A 21,988-nucleotide genomic window follows, 5' to 3' on the forward strand; every position below is an offset into this window, starting at 1 on the left:
TCTACAGGGCAGAAGTTGCTCCAGCCCTAGGATGTACATTGAAGTGGGAAACTTTTAAAAGCACGCCTGATCCCTCCAAAGAGGAGGTGATAAACTGGTCCATCCACACAAGGGAACATTATTTAGTGATAAAAAGAAATGAGTTCTTAAGCCACAAAAAAGACTTGAAAAATCCTTAAATGCATTTTACTAAGTGAAAGCAGCCAGCCTGAAAAGGCTACATAGTGGTTCAGTGGTAGCCAGGGGTTAAGGGTAGAAGGGATCCGTAGGTGGAACATGGGGGATTTTTAGGGCAGTGAAACTCTTCTCTGTGATACAGTAAATACGGGTATATGATATTCTGCGTTTGGCAAAACCCACAGAACTATACACCCCCAAGAGTGAACCTGGATGTAAACTATGGACTTTGGTTAATAATAATATATTAATATCAGCTCGCCCGTTGGAATCTACTACACTAATGTAAGATGTTCGTAAAAGGGAACACAGTGTGGGTCGGGGGGTGGGGGCATTACATGGGAACTCTCCATACTTTCTCTGCAACTTTTCTGGAAACCTGAAACTGCTCTGAAATACTAAGTTTATTAATTTTTTTAAAGTATGCCTGGGACCCCCTGACCAATCAATTCAGCCTCTCCAGGCTAGGGTCCAGGTATGTTCTAAAACCTCCATAAGTGATTCCAATGTGGCTTGGGCTGAGAACTTTTAGGATACACCCGTGTTTTCCTCCGACTGGCCTCTGTGGTCCTGAGGACGCCCAAAGACCATGCATTCTCCACACGGGTAATATCGCCCCCAAATGCAAAACCTGGTTTGTTGGGGGTGTATTAAAAAAAAAAAAACAAAACTTCTTGTGTGCAAATCACAGATGTGCATACAGCACACAAATACAGGATGTCTACGGAATCAAGATTTCATAGAGGGGGTGTATGGTATGTGCTGACTGGCTGGTTTGTGCAAGCACACCCTGAATGACCCTGTTAATCACTGTCTTGAGAATGTACGGATGCTGTGCTCCCTCTATATTCCCATCAAGCAGGATATGTAGAAAAAACATGTTCCACATCCAAGGTCATGGGCTCTGGCGGTGGCCAACCTCGAGCATCTCCTTTGTAACAAAGAATGTCCACATGGCACGTCTTAATCTCCTTGGAGCACTGGTCATGCAAGGAGGGAGAGGCTATGAATATTTGCTGGGCTAGTTGCTGCACTATAAAATTTGCTGCATGTAGATCCCAGCAACGGATGTTTTCTCCAGTCTGCTGCTCCTGGCCTCCCTGTAAGTTCCCCCAAGAAACCTCTGTTTTGATTGCCATCTCCAGGTCATTTCTTCGGTCTCCCTGGGCCATTACCCACCCTTGGCTTAGAGTCAGCCAGGGATCAGCTGCATAACTGGTGAGCTAGCCAGGAAGCTGGAGAAAACCCTCTGAGTGCAGAGGTGTTGGAAAGGGGAAAGAGGAAAAGGGAAATCTGTGGGGGAAATGCCAACTTGGCCAGGGACCTCTGTGTGGGGTGGAGTGGCCCAGAGGTCAGATACTTGTGGACCACTGCATGAGTACGGGACGCCCTGAAAATACCAGCAAGTCTAATGCACTTGTTGGAGAAAGTGCATGCTGTGCAGGGAAGGGAAACGAGAGCATGATAGTAAGTTAGAGACCTCAATGCACCGTTTCGCAAAGCTAGGAGGGCGCAGGATGCCACTGATTAAGATCCAGGCACTTGACCACTAGGTATTTACCCAAAAGATACAAAAATACTAATTTGGGGATGCCTGAGTGGCTCAGTTGGTCAAGCGTCTGCCTTTGGCTCAGATCATGACCCCAGGGTCCTGGGATTGAGCCCCGCATCGAGCTCCTTGCTCAGTGGGGAGTCCACTTCTCCCTCTGCCGGCTGCTCCCCCTGCTTGTGCTCATGCTCTCTCTTGCAAATAAATAAATAAATCTTAAAAAGAAATACTAATTCGAAGAGACACATGCACCCCGATGTTTATAACAGCATTATCTACAACAGCCAAATTATGGAAAGAGCCCAAATGTCCATCAACTGATGAATGGATAAAGAAGATGTGGTAGGGGAAGAATGGGGGGCGGAAATCGGAGGGGGAGACGAACCATGAGAGACGATGGACTCTGAGAAACAAACTGAGGGTTCTAGAGCGGAGGAGGGTGGGGGGATGGGCTAGCCTGGTGATGGGTATTAAAGAGGGCACATTCTGCGTAGAGCACTGGGTGTTATGCACAAACAATGAACCATGGAATGCTATATTAAAAACTAATGATGTAATGTATAGTGATTAACATAACAATAAAAAATTTAACAGAGGGACAAATCAAATTCTAATCTTATACCGGTGTACTTTTCAAACTTACTCCTTCAATCTTAGTCCTGACCACACATAAAATTCTTTCCCGAAGATTCTCCTTCTCGAACCTTCTACAACTTTCTTTTTTCATTTAGATTTTGTCCTAAGCTTCCCTCTCTCTAAACAACCAGTCTCATTTCAGGAAAAAATTATTTTCTTTTCCCTTAACCAAAATGTATTCTCATTCTGAAACCTTTCTTAGGCATCTCCTGCCTATCCTATAGACAGAGTGTGGCTTTCCTTATTATTTCCAGCAGTCTGTATTTTAAAAAGCCTCCCCCCCCTCTTTTTTCTTCAGTTTCTGCAGGCGATGTTTTGGTTATTAAAAAAATTTTAAAGAAAGATGTGGTAGGTGTACACAATGGAATATGACTCACGCATCAAAAAGAATGAAATCTTGTCATTTGCAATGACTTGGATGGAGCCTTGGGTGTTCTGGGACAAGGACAGCCATGCAAGTTCGATATGCCAAGCAGGGTTTGGATGGGGCTTGTGGCAACGGCAATGGCACAGGTGAGTGCCACCAGGTTTCTGGTCATGGTTATGGAAAGGAGCTCGGATGCAATGCAGCCTTTTAGAATAGCATGCCTTACAGCAGGAGAAGACACGGCTAAGCGGATCCCAGGGACCATTCCCACTCTGCATCCTATATGGGCTAAGGGACACACTCCAAAAGCCCAAGTCAGACAGTGCCCAGACCATGCCTACTTGCAACAATGCGGTACCTTGACAAACAGCCCCTAGTGCAGAAGAACACTCCACTCGGTGCCCAGGGACTTAGGTCATCCTGAAGGACAGCCATTAACAGAGGCAGCGGAGCCCCAGCCAGTGCCGTCTTCTGTGCCGGAAGGAGACGGACCAATCCCTGAGCATGTGCGGTACCCTGATGGGTCCAACCCTCCACAGAAAGTCTCTGGAGAGGCTCCAGCAGGGGACACAGTAGTCAATGGGCCGAGCCTCGAGCAGCATGGATGATACGGCTCTGTGAGCCTGTTCCTGCTGCCTTTTTTTTTTAATGATTTTATTTTTTAAAGGTTTTATTTATGTATTAATTTGCAAGACAGCGACAGAGTGAGAGAGAACATGGGTGGGGGGAGGGGCAGAGGGAGAAGCAGACTCCCCACTGAGCCCAAAATGGGACTTGATCCCATGACCCTGGGATCGTGACTTGAGTCGAAGGCAGACGCTTAACCTGAGCCACCCAGGATCCCCTTTAACGATTTTTAAGTAATCTCTACACCCAACGTGGGGCTCGAACTTACAACCCCGAGAGATCAAGAGTCATGTGCTCTACTGACTGGGCCAGCCAGGTGCCCCCTGATCCCACTGTTCTGTGCACAGACAGGTGACGGAGGACTGACCCTGTGGCTGCTCCAGCAGGAGGCACAGGATGGCATGGCGACGGGGCACGCACTCTAGGGCAACGACATACGGAAGGACATACTCCGATGCCTAAGAGGTACGAACATCACCGTTTACCACGTAGATGCACACACGGCACACACCCCAGCCGGAAATCAACAGGCTAATGAGTTGGCCTGCGTCCACCTCCTGGAAGATGTGCCAACAGAAGACATTGCCACCTGGCTCGCCGAGAAGATGAGACATCCAGAACAACGGTCCTGGTGGGCCACTGCTAAGAACCGGGGTCTACCACTGTGTTACAAAGACATCGCAACCACCTGCCAACAACGCCCAACCTGTGCTGGGAATGACCGTGACCTTTGCCAAGAGACACTGGACAGGTAGCAAAGGGGCAGGTCGACTGCATGGGTCCCTTGCCTCTCTCTGGCGGCTGCCGTTCTGCTCGGATGCATGTGGACGCTGATGCAGGACCCCTGCAAGCTTGCCCCAGTAAGCGTGCTACCCAGTGAGGCCACCATCGGTGGCCTAGAACAGCTGTGCACAGCTCGCGGGGTGCCCACTGACACTGACAGCCACTAAGGCCACCACTTTGCAGGACGTGAAGTGCAGGAGGGAGCCAAAGCTCAAGACACCCACTGGCATTTTCCTGTACCATCCCCTCCCGCTGCAGCTGGACTGATGCAGCGCACGCATCCACTGTGGCAACAGATGTGATGACAAACCCATCTACGCCACCGGTCAACAGCTCTACGGACATTGAATGACCATGTACGTTTCAACCGTCCCAGGGACTATACCCTCCTCACTCACGGACCTGACTTAGAATCCGAGCAAACACAGCATGCAGGAAGGATGTTCTCTGCTGCAGGTGGGGACACAAGGTTACCTTTAATGCCCCCGACACAAGATCTACCTCCAGGGGGAGATATAATTAAATGACCCTGGAAATAGCAGACAAGTCCACCGTGGTATGGAGTTTGGGTCCCATGGGGGAAGAGGGACAGAAGGAGACCTAGCCACCTCCCATTTCTCCACCCCATTCCGCCAAAAACAATGGAGGCACACAACCCGGCCCTCATATAAAAAGGGACACTATCCTCACTGCCTCATGACGCATCGTTAGACAGAGGTTCACCCCACTGCGTAACAGAGCGGGGACGCTTTGGTGTTGGCAAACATAACCTCAGCCAGGGGTGGTGTTATCTCACACGTTCAGTTAGACAATCATGACTTGCCTTTACTGGTGCCTACTCAACAGCGTACTTCTCCCCCTTAGATTGTGCAGGGGAACCTGTTCACTGATTGGGCTAACCTTGGCTCCTATACAGAATAAGACCGCCTGCTGGGTGTGTCGTGACCCCCCCGCAATCACAACTGCAGGCCTTGCCTGGCGAATCCAAACTGCCAATCTCAGCCCTTGGAAACACTTCTACGCTTAGGAAAACCCCTCTTTGCCCATCTCCGGACTGACACGTGTTCCCAGGGTATATGGGCTCCCCCTCCCGGGAAGACACAAAGAAGAAAGTTTTCCAACTGATACAGGAGCAGATAAATAAGACTCTGCCAGTAGGATATGCCATTTGGGATGGCCTGGTACGGTCCCAGGTACAACTTATGCAAGCGGCCCCATTGTGCACAGAGAGGTACAATGGGACCACAAATGCTATAGGTCATGATGTCAGGTAGATACCCACACAACGAAGTGATCACACTGTACTCATGACCACTGATATCTGGCTCGGGAGACAACACGCATCCGTTCCCACAGGTGCTTTCCCCCTCCCTGGGAATGTACAAATGCTGTGCTCCCTCTATATTCCCATCAGGCAGGATATGTAAAAAAAAAACATGTTCGGCCTTCAAGGTCAGGGGCTCTAGGGGCGGCCAACCAGGTGCACCTCCTTGATAACAAAGAATGCCCGGATAACAGGCCTTGATCTCCTTGGAGCGCTGGGCTGGCCAAGCGAGGAGGGGAAGGACTACACATAGTTGCCAGGAGAGTTGCTACAGTATCAAAACTTGCTGCAGTGGATGCTCTGTGGGGAGCTTCAAGAGGGGGGCAGAGGCTGACAAGGCTGAGCTCCCTAGCCCCACTTCACCCACAGAGCTAAGGTGAACAAAGGGTCCTGCTGTTTTAAAAAGTAAGGATAGGGGTGTCTGGGTGGCTCAGTCCGTGAGGCGTCTGCCTTCGGCTCAAGTCATGATCCCGGGGTCCTGGGATCAAGTCCCGCTTGGGGCTCCCTGCTCCGCGGGAAGCCTGCTTCTCCCTCTGCCTCTCCCGCACCCCCTCGGCTTGCGCGCTCGCTTTCTCTGAAATAAATATATAAATACAATCTTTTTTTAAAAAAGTGATGATAAAGTCTGAGCCCTTGAGATGACCCAGCATCCAGGTTTTCAGTACCTCTGCCCCATGATGAGCACAGTCAGGGGCATCAGGCTCCCATCTGGGGTCTTCCACCTACACACTCACCGACTATGTACAAGCCGTGTCATCTCTCTCTGTGTCAGATTCTTATCTGCAGAAGGCTACCATAGCAGTGTCATGGGGCATCCACGAGATGAGCCACGTAAAGTGTTGCGAACAGAGCCTGGCACGTGGTCAACACTCCTAACACCATCGATTAGAGTGATAGCACACCCTCAGATCTGGGATGCCAGGGGCCCTGAGAAGCACCGTGATTTTATGGACCTCCCCCCCACCGCCATGAGAGCGAAAAAGCTGGTAACAAAACAACGAACCGGTGGGAATTTGAAGACACATCCTGATTTCAGAGCTGTTGATCCGTGAAAACAGGTGCCTCTGAGGAGGACCAGTTTCCAAAATCGAAAGCTCTTCTCAGGCTCCTTTAAAGTTCCTGAAGCCACCAGCAAGGGCTGAGCACATGGCAAGCATTTAAAAATTGCTGTCAAGTTCTGAGCCTCATCACAGGTGGGACTACCCATCTATACCTCCATCTCCCCAGTCCGCTGATTCCTGTGTACACAGCACACGAGGCTTGCTCGGTGAAGCAGCTAACACGTGAGGTTTTCTAAGCATCCAGCACTGGGGCCAGCAGAGCACAGCCCTCCTGCCTGGCCCCCCTTCCTGCCCTTTATTTCCTTGTAGAGTTAAACCCTTCAGTGTTTCCACCCCACGCCGGGCAAAACACTCCGAGGTCAAAAAAGGATCAGACGGCTTCTCCCAAACACAGAACAGGGTTGAGAGGACAATTCTGCCTCTCTCCATTTTCAAGGGTGAACTGTGATCCTTCTACCCGTTCCCCCCACCTCCAGGGAGCTCAAACTCCTTCTGGCCTGGACAATCACTTCCAAATGATGGATTTGGAAACCTCCCTGCCATCTGTTCTTGATTCTTGGGCCGGCTGTGTGGCTAAGCTCAACATCCTGGTGTGGCCTCCCCCGCCCCACACCCGGGCCTCCATCCTCCCTTCCTTCCGCCCCATCTCCCAGCAAGCTGTCTGCTCCGCTCGGAGACAGCACTTGGCAGGCAATTCGAGGTCATCCCAGAGGGACCACGTCTGTACCTGTAAGTCTGGAGGAAATCTTGGTCTGTGGGGATGTCTGAGCTGGAGGAGGAACGCCAAGTGGGAGTCAGATCTGTTCAGCTGGACTGAGACCTGTTGATAGGGTCAGGGGGAGCAGAGAAGGGAGATGCAGAACTCCAGAAGGTAGCTGGCTGGGCACTCGAAGAGGAACAGGTCATCCCAGAGTTTGCCCACAGCCCAAGCCAAGAGCACATGCCGAAACCACCTTCTGTGATGCTTCTTAGCCCCAATCTTACCCAGGCTGCATTACTTGGAAGCCTAAGAAGTGAGGCCCCAGACATGGATCTGGGAAGATAACTCTGGGACCTTGGCCCCCCCTATGTCCCCTGCCACGGAGCCTGCTCATGCCTCCCGTGTTCATGGCTGCATTCCATTTGACCCTGACCATGAAGCGGACACTGGACTACTAGCTTTAAAACTGTCACCTCATTTAACCCCCACTCCTGCTCTCACAGGCTGGTATCACTATCCCCATTTCACAGCAAGAAAACCGATATTCAGTGGGGTTGAATAATTTACCCAAGGTCACACAGTCAATCAGCAGTGGAGCTAAGATTCGGACTTGAAAGCTCCCTGGAGATGGAGACAGAGACAGAAACCATCGCTCGGGCATCCCCAGTACATAGTACACAGCCCGGCATGTGGCAGAGACACAATCCGTGTATGGAACGAGCAAATATATACCTACAGCAGCTGCTGTACATGGTCACCAAGCTACATTTTCTTTCCCTCCCGGACACACAGCTAAAACTACATTTCCCAGCCTCCCTTGCAGCTGGGTAGGGCCATGTGATGAGTTCTGGCCAGTGGAAGGTGAGCAGGAGTGGCCTGCCCCCCCTTAAGGGGCTGGCCCAAGAAAACCTCCTGCATGAGTCCCACTGTCCCCGTCCCCCTGTACATGCGGCAGCAAAGCCACAGAGCCGCACTGCACTGTGACAGGACCGGGCAGTAAACCTTCACAGGAAAGCAGGCTTTTATTACAACAGCCAATGCATCCTGAGTCCTCCCACGCTCACTGCCACGGCCACCCCGCCCCCTCTTCAGCCACCGCCCAGGGACACCTGCCCTCTGACCCAAACACCTCTCCTCCCTCAGAGAGGAGGCAGAACTGAGCCATCTGACCTGGGATGTGATGTTGTGGTTGATGGTGGCCCTTGTGTCCAGGCTGCAGTCAAATGCTCCCCGGGGACCCCATCTGAAGATGACATCCCCATCCAAACGCAGGGCCTGGGGGAGCCTCAGCTGGAAAGAAACAGTACCATTTACTCCCTCCAACAGCTGAGGTCTGCTCGGAGGCTGCAGACCGGTGTTCGCCCAACCCGGGGACAGGTACCTGGGAGGCGTGAGCAGCGTCCAGGGCCAGGCTGTGCCAGATGTCCCCATGCTGAGATTGGTCACGGTGCAGACCCTTTAGGTGCAGCATGACTTTCTGGTTGACTTTCAAAGTGGCCTCAACCTCCCTGTTCTGAGCCTGGGCAAGCAAGAACCAGTGGCACTGAGAGAGAGGACTTCCCATCTCCAAGTACCTGCAGAAGCCAGCCTTAGAATCCACCAGGTGGAAGAAAATGGCCCCAAGATGGATGGGTTAAAGCTGTCCACGCTATCCATACACAGGGCAGGAAGTGGGGACAGGTGCACGGGGGTCTTTCAAACTGGGATGCTAAAGTAGGGTTAATGGCATGGGCTTGAGGGGGCAAATCTGAGGACTCGTGTCTCACTCCAAGGGAGCGCCCTGGTATTAGTCTGCTTTGTTCACCGTGGTATGTCTCATACTTAACACAGGTCTTGGCACATGGCAACTGTTCAATAAATATCTGGAAGGGTGCAGAATCACTCGTGATCGCCTGCAACCCCAAGGCCAAAGCCAGGTTGAAGTGACATAGTGTGGCAGGAAGGATAATACCCTCCCTCCCAAAGATGCCCACGTCTCAATCCCTGGAACCTATAAATATGGCAAAAGGGACTTTGCAGTTAAGAATCTTCAGATGGGAAGATTATCCTGGATCAGCTTGTGGGCCCAAGGTAATGATAAGTGTTCTTATAAGAGGGAAGCAGAAGGGTCAGAGAGAGAGAGAAGATGCTACTCCTGCTGGGTTTGAAGATGGAGAGAGGGACCATGACCCAAGAGACATGGGTGGCTTTTAGTAGCTCGAAAAGGCAAGGAAATGGATTCTCTCCTGGAGCCTCCCAAAGGAATGTAACTCTGGCAACACCTGATTTTAGCCAAGTGAAACCCATTTTGGATTTCTGATCTCCAGATCACGTAAGGTGAGTTGCATTGTCTTAAACCACCAAGTTCATGGTACTGTGATATAACAGCCACAAGACACTAACACACATGGTTCATCACGTATTCACTCAGCAGCTTTGTAGCCTCCCCCACATGCCAAGCCCACGGGAGGAGGGTACGCCATCTGTTCTGATCTGTGCTGAGGGAGACGTTAAAAATGTCTTGCTGCAGAATTTTATCGTCAGTGTATAACTTTAGAAGAATCCGTGGCTTTATTTTAGAAACAAGATGGAAGAGGGATAAATAAAAGCCCAAGAGGAGAAAAATAAATGTGTGTCATTAAACAAAGACAGGGTTTTTAGGAAGAACAGAGAGCCAAATTCAACTCCATTCAAGGGTCCCCGTTGACTTGGTTCTCGCCTCTTGTCCGCAGGTGGGATTTTAGGTCCCGTGTGTCCGATCTTCTGATTTCTTTTTAATTAGAAGCAGAAATCTGGGTTTTACCCCGAATCTTCTGATTTTAAATGTGGACAATGTTTTTAAAAACGTGAAGTGCGAAGCAGGCCAAACAAAACACATCTGCAGGCTGGACCTGGCCCATGGCGCCATTCTGCAATCTCCGGTTTGAAAAAAACACTCAACACCATGGGGAGGTTTTTCTGCAGGTGTGTTGGGCTGCCATTCTGTCCTTTGTTTCATCTCAGGAGCTCCAAGGACTCTGGCTACCAAGCCTCTGGGAGCCATCCACAGCCCTGTTTAACTGGTGGGGCAGGTGGGGACCCTCGAAGAAGAGGTCTCAGTGCTCAATAGCTGGCCCCCCTTCACCCTCCTTCAGCAGACCTTTGTATCTTCCACCAGGGAGAAATGCCCACTAACTTCTTCGTCTAGGGCCTGACACATAGTAGGTGCTCAATAAATGCTTGCTGGAGAAGGGGGTTACCTCCCGGGGCTTTTACTCCTACAAGGATCCAAAAGGAGTCTGGGATGAGGTCTGAGTGGGCACGTGTCAAGTACCTGAGGACGATTATTACATTATGTTTCAGTCCCCACAACCACGGCCTAAGAGATGGGTACTGTTGTCTCTGTTTTATAGACGAGGAAACGGGGGTCCAGAGCTGTGGAATCATTCACTATGGGCACGTGGGCAAAAATGAATTTCAGTCTCAGGAAGACTAATGCCAATACCTTCTAAGTCAGAGGTCCGAGAGCTGTGGCCAGGGAGCCAGACCTGCCTCATGTTTATAAATAAAGTTGCCTTTGTCAGTTCAGGCTGCTCTCGCAAAAGTCCCATAAACGGGGTGGTTTAAACAACCGAAATTTATTCCTCATGGTTCTGGAGGCTGGAAGTCCGAGACCAAGGCGCCAGCATGGTTGGGTTCTGGAGAAGGCCCTCTTCCTGGCTGGCAGGCGGCTCTCTCCTTCCTGCGCCCTCGCCAGGTGGACAGAAATCTCATCGTGGGGGCTCCAGCCTCATGACCTCACCACCTTCCAGAGACCCTGCCTCCCTATACCTTCACATTAGGGCTTCAACATATGAATCTGGCAGTCGGCGGGGGGGGTGGGGGAGCCACACAAGCATTTAGTCCTTAGCTAAAGTTTTATCAGAAGACGGTCGGGCCCATTCACTTGTGTGTTTTCTAGAATGTGTCTTTCGAGAATGTGTACTTGCAACAGAGACCTGACGGCCCCCATAGGCGAAAATCATTACTATCTGCTCCTTTTCAGAAAAAGGTTGTTGCCTCCTGCTCTGGGTCAGGTGCACAACAGACTCTCAGTAACTCGGGGATGACAACGATTCATTGAGCGTGGATGATGACGCGCCAGGCCCTGCAGCTCCAATGGTAAACAGAGGCGTACCTTGGAGATATTGCGGGTTTGGTTCCAGACTGCCCCAGAAACCAGGGAGCAAGTCTGGCAACAAGCAAGTCAGATGAAATTCTTGCTTTCCCAGTGCGCACACCAGTTATGTTTACACTCGTCAATTAAACGTGCAATAGCATTTACGACTAAAGAAGAAAAGTACATACCTTCATCTAAAGAATCCTCATTGCGAAAAAATGCTAACCGTTGTCTGAGCTCTCAGCCAGTTGTAATCACAGATCACCATAACCAACGTGATAATAATGAAAAAGCGAAATATTGCCCGAGTCACCGAAATGCGACACAGAGACAAAGTGAGCAAATGCTGTTGGAAAAATGGTACCAACACCCTTGCTGGATGCAGGGTTGCCACAAGCCTTCAATTCGTATTTTAAAAAATGCAATATCTGCAAAGCGTAATGAAATAAAGTGCCATGACATGAAGTATGCAGACACGGTACCAATCACGGATCTTATGGACTAGCAGGGGGAACAGTGATTGGTCAAAGAATCACGTCAAAATAGGACTGAGATTTGTGGGAAGTGCTAGAAACAGAAGTGTGGGGTGTGCAGGACATGTAACCAGGGGATGGGAGGTGGTCTGGGGGCCATGAAAAGCTTCCTGGAAGAGAGGACGTGTGAGCTGAACCCTCATCAATGAGTACAAGGGAAGGAGGCAAAGCTGAAGGAGTGACAGCTCCAGGCACAGAACACACAAAGGTCCTGGAGCAGGAAAGAGCCGGGTGAGGAACCAAAAGGAGGCTGAGTGAAAGGTGGCAGCAGAAGGGACAGAGTGGTCTCAGGTGGCCTGGAGGGTCAGTAAGACCAGAGGGGCATGGCCAGGGTCTTCGTCCAGAGAGAAGGAGTGGCATGATTCTGCCAGCATACTGGAAAAGCCCCCTCTAGCCATGAGGTAGGCTAGAACAGCAGGAACAGAGTGGAACAGAAAACCCAGGCTGGAGAGCATTCTGCTCGTCCAGTTCAGAGGAGATGGCAGCTTGGATCGGGGACCGCTGGTATGCCCGGTCCCCGGGCTCTGCTCACTTACGGCATGCTGGCTCCAAGCAACGGCGCACCCCTCCACGTTCCTGGGGACGGCCTTGCCGTCATATGGGTGGGTCAGGCCTGCGCAGACCTGGGAGGGAAGGGCATACACGCGCACACACATACAGAGATGGGTCAGTGGCAGACGGGGCCTCCCTCTGCTCCCAGGCCCCTTCCCAGCTGTGTCCCAGAGCCCACTCACGTAGGGGTGTCCGGCCTGGTAGCCCAGGACTACGGTCTGCAGGGTCTCCTCTTGGCCGTTCAGGACGAGCCTAGTTTCCAGGGAGCATCGCTGGTGTTGCCTATCCGCTGTGAAGGTCTCCTGCAGGAGGAGGCTCTGCGGGATGGGCAGAGGCAAGGCGTGCCTGGCATGGAGAGGGGAGAGTGGGCCAAAGCCATTAAAGCTTCTGGCAGGGTCAGGGGACAACCGGGCCCCAGGAGCTGAGACCGGGCCTGTCACAAGCTTGCAGGGTTAAGACCGTCACAGAGAGAAGAACATCAGGACACACATCAGCCCTGCGTCTCGCCAATCTACGTCCATTCACCATAACGCCATGCCCTCGTGACAACCTCGTGACCTGGGCACGGCGGGGGTCATCACTAGCCCCTGGCAGCAGAGACCCAAGGACAGGAAGCACCTGGGGTCTGTTACCTTGGGCACTGACTTCTCCATGCCTCAGTTTTCCCAACTGGGAAATGGGGGCTCAAATACTAGCCCCCCACCCCAATCCCAACCACGGTTGGGATCATAGGAGATAATGTCTGGTGAGCACGGCTCACCCTGCCCCCCGGGACCCTCCACACTGCAGACCCTCCTGACAGATGCCGCACATAAGGGGATGGGGCCACACAGACCTGAGGAGGAAGGTCCCCCGCTTCTGGTACAAGCTCCTGTCCCGTGTCACCTCCTCCAGCTTGCCCTCCAACTCCAGGCCCTGAGGCTGGCCCCTGGTGCTGGTCACCAGAGCCGTCAGCGACATGTGAGTCTTCTGGGGCTGTAACAAGGACCAGGCCGATGGAGAGGGATGGCCCAGTGGGGACCAGGCTCCTTAAACATGGTGCCCGGGGGCCCGAGGGGCAGCTCCCCCTGCCCGCCCATCGCCCTGGGAGTGACTACCTGAGAAGGGGCTGCTGAACAGGACCACAGCCTCACCCCAGAGCAGACCCCAAGATCGCATGGGCACACCGCCATGCCTGGACCTCCCCAGGTGCCCAGTGAGGAATGGTCTTGGGCTTCTGGCTCCATGAGGCGGAGCTTTGCTCCAGGGTCTGCGCTAATACGGCTGGGGTCCATTTTACAGATAAAGAAACTGAGCTCAGGAAGGCCCAAGGTCATAGGCTGAGCACTAAATGCTTTCCCATCCCAGGTGAGGGATTTGGGGTCTCTCAAGAGCGGAGCCTCCAGCATGGGCCGCCTGGACCCACCTGCTCCATATGCCTGTAGGCGGCCGTTAGGTTCAACTCCTGCAGGGGGCCCTTCAACCAGCAGTGAAGCGTCTTAAGGTCCTGGCTGTTCTCTGCGTGGATCTCGCTCCACACTGCGGCGCTCCAGGCTGATTCTACTTCACTCCGGCTGCGGAAGAGGCTCTGGGCCAACGTTGTCACCGTGGATACCTACGGCGAGTCAGGGGAGGGCAACCAAAGCCTTTGCACACCCTATGCCCTCCCCCTGGGATGCCCTTTCTCCCCATTCCCACTTAGGGAACTCCTACTCATCCTTCAAAACCCCTCGGATACCATCTCTGTGAGGCCTTTCCCGACGGGTCCAGGCAGAAATTGCTGTTCCCTACAGTGTCTTGAGGAAAGAGGACAAACTTCCCTCCATCCCTCAGCCCTAAGCAGAGAGAGAATCTGAAGTATCAGTCATGAGAAAAGATAAATCCCTTCCCCCTCTCTCCTCTTTGGCTCGGAAAGGGAGTATGATCTCACTGGGCCAATATTATTAGCAGGCAGGGTCTCTGTGTCCTGAGGGGCATGCACCTGCAGGTGGCCTTCTCTTCCTGCACCATTGCTATGGTCTTCAGAGCCCTGGGAAGAGCTGGGGGAGATAGAGCACCAGAGTTCTGGGTAGGGCTGTGCACCCCAGCCCACTGCCCCTGGCACAAGCCCCATCAAGAATAGCACGGTGCCTGTACCCCGTAGGCCACTGACCCCTGTTCACATGGCTCAGGGCCTCCCAAGTGGAGGTGATGGGGTCAAAATAGGGTTTAGGCATGACTGAAGCCCCTGCCACATACTAGAATTCCATAACACCTTGTCCCATAGGTCACTGACCTTGGGTCTCCCCCCAGAACCTACAGGACCCCCATTGCCAGCTGACCGTTTCAGGGAAGGGCCCCTCCTTCTACCCAGCTGTTTGGGCCAAAACCTTGGGGCCATTTAGGTCTTGCCTTGTGCTCCCTCCCACTGCTCATCCACCAGCAAATCTATCGGTTCCACCTGCAAACTAGTTCCAGAATCTAGACACCTGCTACCATCTCTGCTGCCCAACACCCCCCTGTCCCCACCCCCCGGCCCGGGACAGGCCACTGTCGGGCCCCTGGCTGGGGTGTCTGCAGGAGCTGGCTGGCTGACTCCACCCTGCTACCACTCAGCCCCTGCCTCAGAGGGACTCTGCTGTCCCCAGGATGGGCCCACAGAGCTGCCTCTTTCTGGGTCCAAGTCAGGCCCGGACCTCCTGCTGTGTCCCACTCGTCATCCCAACACGGGGAGAGGCTATGTGCCAGGCTCCCTCGGGGGACACCTGGGGCATCTTTCACGGGTTGGTTTTCTTCCCAACCGTTACGCTTCAGAGATCAAAGAGGTGCAAAGAATCATACTCAATTACACCCAGCAGCTGGTAGGAAATTGACCTACGACCTTGAAGTGTTCATGCTGGTTTTTGGCAAAGGCCTGATGTCTACTTGTTTCCGAGTTCCCCCTCAACCTGCTTTCATGTTTTAACCTATCAGCGGCTAAGCAAGAATACGGGAAACTGAGATGGGGGGGGGGCGGTCCACTCTCCCAAATTCACTTGGCAACTAATTCTGAAGACTATAAACGCTGGGCCATCCAAACTGCCCACATCTGTGACCTGGTATCAGGCCTGGGTGCTGTTCTCCCTCTGCATGCAAGAAGTTCTGAATGGCAGGGAACCAGGCTCCTGGGCCGCGAGTCCAACAGCAGGGAGCGGAGCAGAGGACGTAACCGAGCATGCGCACCCGGAGGTACGTGGTAGCCGGGGTGTAGACGTGGATCTTGCCCTCCCTGTCGAGGCCCTGGTTCCTGTAGGCCACGTTCATCACCAGGTTCTTGAGGGTCCAGGCCTTGCCCAGTGTCATCTCCAGGACAGCCTGGAACATGGGTCGGCGTGGCCAGTCCAGCCTGTGAGCCGCGGAGACCGTCAGCCATGGACTATCCATGTTCAAGGCTCCTGCGAGAGGTAGAGAGGGAGAAGCAGGTATAACCCGTATGAAAAGATGGAAAGAGCTCCTGGCAGGTACCAGGAGGTCCCCGCAGCTTCATCTCAGCCCCTATGGGCATGTCTCAGAACTGAGGATGCCTGGGATGGAACAGGAGGCAACTTTACAGAACGCTGCTCATGTTCTGAATCTTGACAGGGGCGACACTGGTGTGTGCACCTGTCAAAACTCATTAAATGGTACCCTGGAGTGCATTCCACTCTAGTTAAGGCGTGAAATGTACAGAGGTCTACAGCTTACTTCGACCTGCACCAACAAATAACACGGATGGTAAGGGGGTAGATATGTGGGGGTAAAACGTTAACGGTGGAATCTTGGGCTGAAAATATGTTGGTGTTAACGATACAATCCACTGCACTTTTCTGTAGGTTTGACAAGTTTTCATAGAGACATGTTGGGCCAAAGAAATGCACGAAGAAGTTGGAGAGAGGGCACAGGCGTGTGGTAATAAAGGTAATAAAGAATGTGGCCTTTACTTCCCAAGCTGTAGCCTCGTTAAGCCTGTGCTGCCATCATCTATAAAACGGGTACAGTAAGACTGCTCACTGGGTACCAGGACAGAGGAAGCACTCATTAAGAAGAGTAAATACTAGGATGCCCGGGTGGCTCAGTGGGTTAAGCGTCCGCCTTCAGCTCAGGTCATCATCTCAGGGTCCTGGGATCGAGCCCCGCGTCGGGCTCGCTGCTCCGCGGGGAGTCTGCTTCTCCCTCTCCCTCTGCCTCCTCCCCCCTGCTCATGCGCTCTCTCTCCCTCTCTCTCAAATAAATAAAATCTTTAAAAAAAAAAAAAAAAGGAAGAGCCATCACTCTCACCACCATCATCAAAAAGGTGACATTCAATATAACCTTTTGCCCTTCCATGATTCACTGAAAGCAGGTCTCGTATTTTGTCATGAATACCCCAATCCATTCGAGGACTAATTCAGCCAATATTGCTCGGGACACTGGGGATGCGCAGTGAACAAGCAGGCACAGCTCCTGCCTTCATGCAACTAGCAGTCCAGAGGCAGTGGATGGCAGAAGGGACAGATCTTGAACAAATAAACATATAATGAGACCCAAGTAAAAAATGCTGAGTGCCATGGAGAAAAATAAAGGTGGGGTTTGATGAGGCTCGGGCCAGGGCAGCCAAGGCTCCCATGAGGAAGTGACAATCGAGCAGAGACCTAAATGAAAAGCGGTGGGAGTCCGTCAAAGGGGAGGGCGACCTCCCACCTGCTGGAGATTTACTGTCTGGGCAAACTGAGGCAGAGAAGCCTGGATGTAGGAAAACCAGACACAGTGAGGACAGAAGGTGAGCTGCCCAGTTGAGAACAGGGAGATGCTGAAGAGAATAGCCCAGGGCCCTGCCCTGCTGCACCCCTCCCACGGGGGACGGAAAAACTGCTCCGCGGAAGAACAGAATGAAAAAGAAAGATCCACAGATACAAACCCCAGGGCTCCCCGTTCAACTGCTCGACAGAGAAGCCCATCAAAGTGTACCCCCAAACACATGTAGAGCTTCTTCCAAATAAGTTCTGAGTGGCCAGTCCTTAAACACAGCACATACCTAAGTCTTGTCTGACATTTGAGGAAAGCTACTAATGGCAATTCAAAAAAAAAAAGTTAAGAGAAACTCAGGGAGAACAGATCAAAGTCCCCCAGGTCTGTAACATCTACTTTCAGAGAAGTAAGAGGAGTTGTGTTCACAGAGCAGGACAGTACAAGAAAAGAACTCTCAGGAACAAACAAGAGCTCTTGGAAATACAAGATAGCCAAAATTAAAATGTAGTAGAAGGGCTGGCAGATGGAGTTAAGGAAATAGGTCCTCAAAACAGAACAAAAAAAGATAAGGAGATGGAACAAAGAAGAGAAAAGAAAGAAAATTAGAGGCTCAGTTTCTGAGGACCCAGATCTGACCAACAGGAATTCCAGAATCCAGAAAGAAGGTGATTATCAAAGAAACTGTACAAGCAAAGTACCCAGACCCAAATGACATTTCCAAGTTGAAAGGGTCTAAGCGAAGTGCCCAGTACAATGGATGAGAGTCAGTGTACACCAGGGCACATCATAATAAGATCTGAAGACACTTGGAATACAAAGAAGTTCCTAAAAGCTTCCAGAGAGTGAGAAAGTGGGCACATATAAAGGATGATGGCCCAGAAATAGCATCCTAACTATCAGAAATGACACTGGAGCGATGTCCTCAAAATCCCAAGGGGAAAACTAAAATTCTCTACTCGGCCAAATTACCCAGGTAGAATGAAGACAATTGAAACATTCAGGGGTGCAAAATGTTTACATCCCATTATGGTTTGAATTGTGTCTCTCAAAAATATACAAAATCCCAACCCCCCATTATATCTCAGAATATGACCTTATTTGGGAAATGAGGTCATCACAGATATAAGTAGTTATGATGAGGTCATACTAGAGTAGGGTGGGCCCTAAAACCAATAGGACTGGTGTCCTTTTAAGAAGAGGGAAGTCGAAACACAGACACACACACACCAGGAGAAAGCCATGTGATAACAGACACAGAGATGAGAGCAATGTCACTATAAAGCCAAGGAACCCCCAGTAGCAATGGCCACCATCAAGAGCTAGGAAAAGGCAGGGAAGAATTCTATCCAGGCTACAGAGGGAGCATGGCCCTGACGACAGCTTGAACTCAGAATTCTAGTCTCTAGGACTGGTGAGAGAATACATTTCTGTTGTTTTAAGCCACTCAGTTTGTGGTCATTGTTAAAGCAGCCCTAGGAAACTAATACACTTCTCTCAGGAAGCTGCTGGAAGATGTGCTCCATCAAAACAAAAGAGTAAACCAAGAAAGAAGATGACATGAGGGCAAGAAACAGGGCTGTGACCCAGAGAAGCGGAAGGAATTCCCAGGATGACGGGGAAGGGATGCCCCGGAACCAAAGCTGTGCAACCTGTCTGCATTGGAGCAGAAAGACAGAGGATCCAGGAAGAAGGTCTCCAAGAAACATATGAGAACTAACTGAAGCTGATACATAACCTGTTGTGTCTGACCATCCGGAAAAAGTTTTGTACTTACACTAAAAATTCTGGGAATAATTATAAAGAGGAAAATAGAAAATTGGTCAAACAGGAAAAAGACAATTATACCTCCAGGAAAAACATAAAGTTAGAATCATAGTATACCATGTATCTCAGCTATGAAGGACACATACAGAGTCACAATTAAATAAATATTGAATATTCACTGACCAACTCTTTTAGGGAGATGAAGGGAAATAGATATCTGAAAAGAGTTTAGGAGTTAAATTCTCATCCTCTCTGGTTAGAAATATATGGAGAAGGCCTAAAAAAGAAAAATCAAGACGTAACAGTATCATTATAGTGTTTTAAGAGCCAAAGGGTTTAACAAGGAAGAGCTAACACAGTTTACAGTGGTTGCTGTTTTAAGCAAAACTTGGGATAGGAAGACATGAAGCAGAGGATTACTGTATTTATTATACACTAGCTTTAAAAAATAAACCTTTAAAGATTTCAGGTACGTACATGAGAACATAATATGATGAGCCCCTATGTAATACTCACCACCTTCAACAATTACCAACTCATAGTTTCTACTTTACTTTTCAAACTATGTATTACCGCAATAAAAATAAAATTAATTCAAGAATAAACTATGGCAAATCCAATTCTTAAAAGTGAGAGAGTGTTCTGGGGAGAAGAAACAGCAACTGCAAAGGCCCTGAGGTATGTTTGGAGAAATGGAAAAGAGGCCAGTCGGGCTGCAGGATAATGGGCAACAGGTAAAGTGGGGTAAGAGAAGACTGGAGAATCAGGCAGGGGACAGTCATGTAGAGCTCTATTGATGAGGGTAAGGAATCAGGATATAATTGTGTCATGGGACACATTAAAGGTCTGTGTCTTGACAGCCAGACCAACACAAAGGAAAGGTTATTCCAGGTAATGGGCACAGCCCAGGCAAAGGCCTGGGGTCCAGAGATCTTAACTCCTAGCCAAAGAGTCTAGAGATGACACTCACCTTCCCACTTCCACAGGGTAGCTCGAGACGTGTCCTTCCACTGCAAGCCTGCCACAAAGGGCAGCCGCCCATTGTACTGCACCTTCAGGTGTGTGCTGCTCTCCACGTGTGGCTGGCGAAGGCTTGAGTGATACAGCTGCATACGGTAATCCACCTGCCTCTCAGGCACCTGCAGCACAAACTGGAGGAGACCCGTGCTCAAGATGCTAATCAGACGACTCCACTCCCAACCTAGAACATTCCACCGGCTCACCGCGACAGCCAGCGGTTGGCCTGAGTTCCCTGGTTATCAGGAACTGCCCAGCCCACTCCCAAAGAAACCCTGTACCCATTAGCAGTTGCTCCCCGTTGCCCCCTGGAAACCATCAATCTACTTTCTGTTAGTATGGATTTGCCTATTCTGGACATTTTGTATAAGTGGAATCATATAATATGTGGCCTTTTGCGTGTGGCTTCTTTCACTTGGCATGATGATTTCAAGATTCATGCGCGGTGTATTACATCATGTATCAGAACTTTATTCTTTTTTATTGCTGAACCATATTCTATTGTATGGATAAATCCTATTTTATTTATCCATTCATTGTTGAAGAGCATTTGTGTTGTTTCTCCTTTTTGGCTATTATGAATAATACTGTATAGCTATTCCATATGGTTTGTGTGAACCTAGGTTTTCAATTCTCTCTAGTACCTAGGAGTAGAATGGTTACGTCATTTGGTAACTCTGTTCTTAATATTTTAAAGATACGCCAAACTGTTTTTCCATACCGTCATACCACTTTGTGATCCCAACCAATATACGAGAGGTCTAACATCTCCGTATTCTCACCAACACTTACTGTCTTTTTTGTTTTTACCCCTGCTCATGGGTTTATAGTAGCATCTCACTGTGATTCTGATTTCCCTAATCACATCGAGCATCTTTTCATGTGCTTATTGACCACGTGTATACCTTTTGTGAAGAAATATCTATTCAAATCCCTTGTCTTTTTCTTGTTGAGTTGTAAGAGTTATCTATATATTTGGGAGAAAAAAATCCCTTATCAGACATAAAGCTTGTAGATGTTTTCTTCCATTCTGTGGGTTACTTCTCTTTCTTGATGGAGCCTTTGGAAGCATAAACTTTTTAAATTTTGATGAAGCCCAATGTATCAGTTTTTGTTGTTAATATACTTTTAGTGTCATAGCTCAGAAACCTTGCCTATTCTAAGGTTGTAAAGATTCACTTTTATGTTTTCTTCCAAGAGTTTTATAGTTCTTCAATTTAGGTCTATGATCTGGTTTGCATTAGTTTTTATATATGGTATTAGGTAAGCATCCAACTTCATTCTTTTTGCACATGGATATCCAGTGGTACCAGCACTCTTTGGTGAAAAGACTATTCTTTCCCCTCTTCAGTGGTCTTGGCAGCCTTGTCAAAAATCAACCAACTGTAAATATAAGGCTTTATTTCAGGACTCCCAATTCTACTCCATTGGTCTGTATGTCTATCCTTATACCACTACCATACTATCTTAATTACCAGAGCTTTGTATTAAATTTTGAAATTGGAAAGAATGAGTTCTCCAACTTTGTTCTTCTTTTTCAAGGTGGCTTGGGCTATTCTGTGTCCCTTGCAATTCCACATGAATTTTAGGATCAGCTTGTCAATTTCAGCAAAAAGAGATCACATGGGTTTGGATAGGCATAGATAGGGACTATTGAATCTGTAGATGAATTTAGGAAATGTTGCCATCTTAAGATTCATTTTACGATCCAAGAACGTGGGATGTCTTCCCATTTATTTCAGCTTTCCTTAATTTCTTTCAAACAATGTTTTGTGGTTTTCAGAGTATTAGTTTTACTTTCTTTTGTTACATTTATGCTGAAGTATTTATCTTTTGACGCAAATGGAATTCTTTTCTTAATTTTCACAGTTTTCATTGCTAGTGTAGAGAAATATAACTGACTTTCATATTTTTATCTTGTCTGCTGCAACTTTGAGGAACTCATTTATTAGCTCTAATAGATCTTTTTGTGGATTCATTAGGGTCTTCTACATATAACAGTGTCATCTGTAAGCAGAAATAGTTTTACTTCTTCCTTTCCAATCTGGATGCATTTTTTTTCTTGCCTAACTGCCCT

The 21,988-nt window shown here is 49.7% G+C and overlaps 1 protein-coding gene across 1 annotated transcript in view; it reads right to left on the minus strand.

The window, feature by feature from the left end:
- LOC113932557 overlaps positions 1–21,988 on the minus strand; it is a 167,529-nt gene that overhangs the window by 89,779 nt on the left and 55,762 nt on the right. The window contains 9 exon segments of the mRNA XM_035722212.1: positions 7,252–7,344; positions 8,395–8,514; positions 8,606–8,743; positions 12,411–12,497; positions 12,609–12,771; positions 13,262–13,401; positions 13,832–14,020; positions 15,607–15,818; positions 19,865–20,045. Coding sequence (XP_035578105.1) covers positions 7,252–7,344; positions 8,395–8,514; positions 8,606–8,743; positions 12,411–12,497; positions 12,609–12,771; positions 13,262–13,401; positions 13,832–14,020; positions 15,607–15,818; positions 19,865–20,045 — 1,323 coding nt within the window.

The sequence above is a fragment of the Zalophus californianus genome, chromosome 10, assembly GCF_009762305.2.
Source record: "Zalophus californianus isolate mZalCal1 chromosome 10, mZalCal1.pri.v2, whole genome shotgun sequence".
Classification (NCBI taxonomy): Eukaryota; Metazoa; Chordata; class Mammalia; order Carnivora; family Otariidae; genus Zalophus; species Zalophus californianus.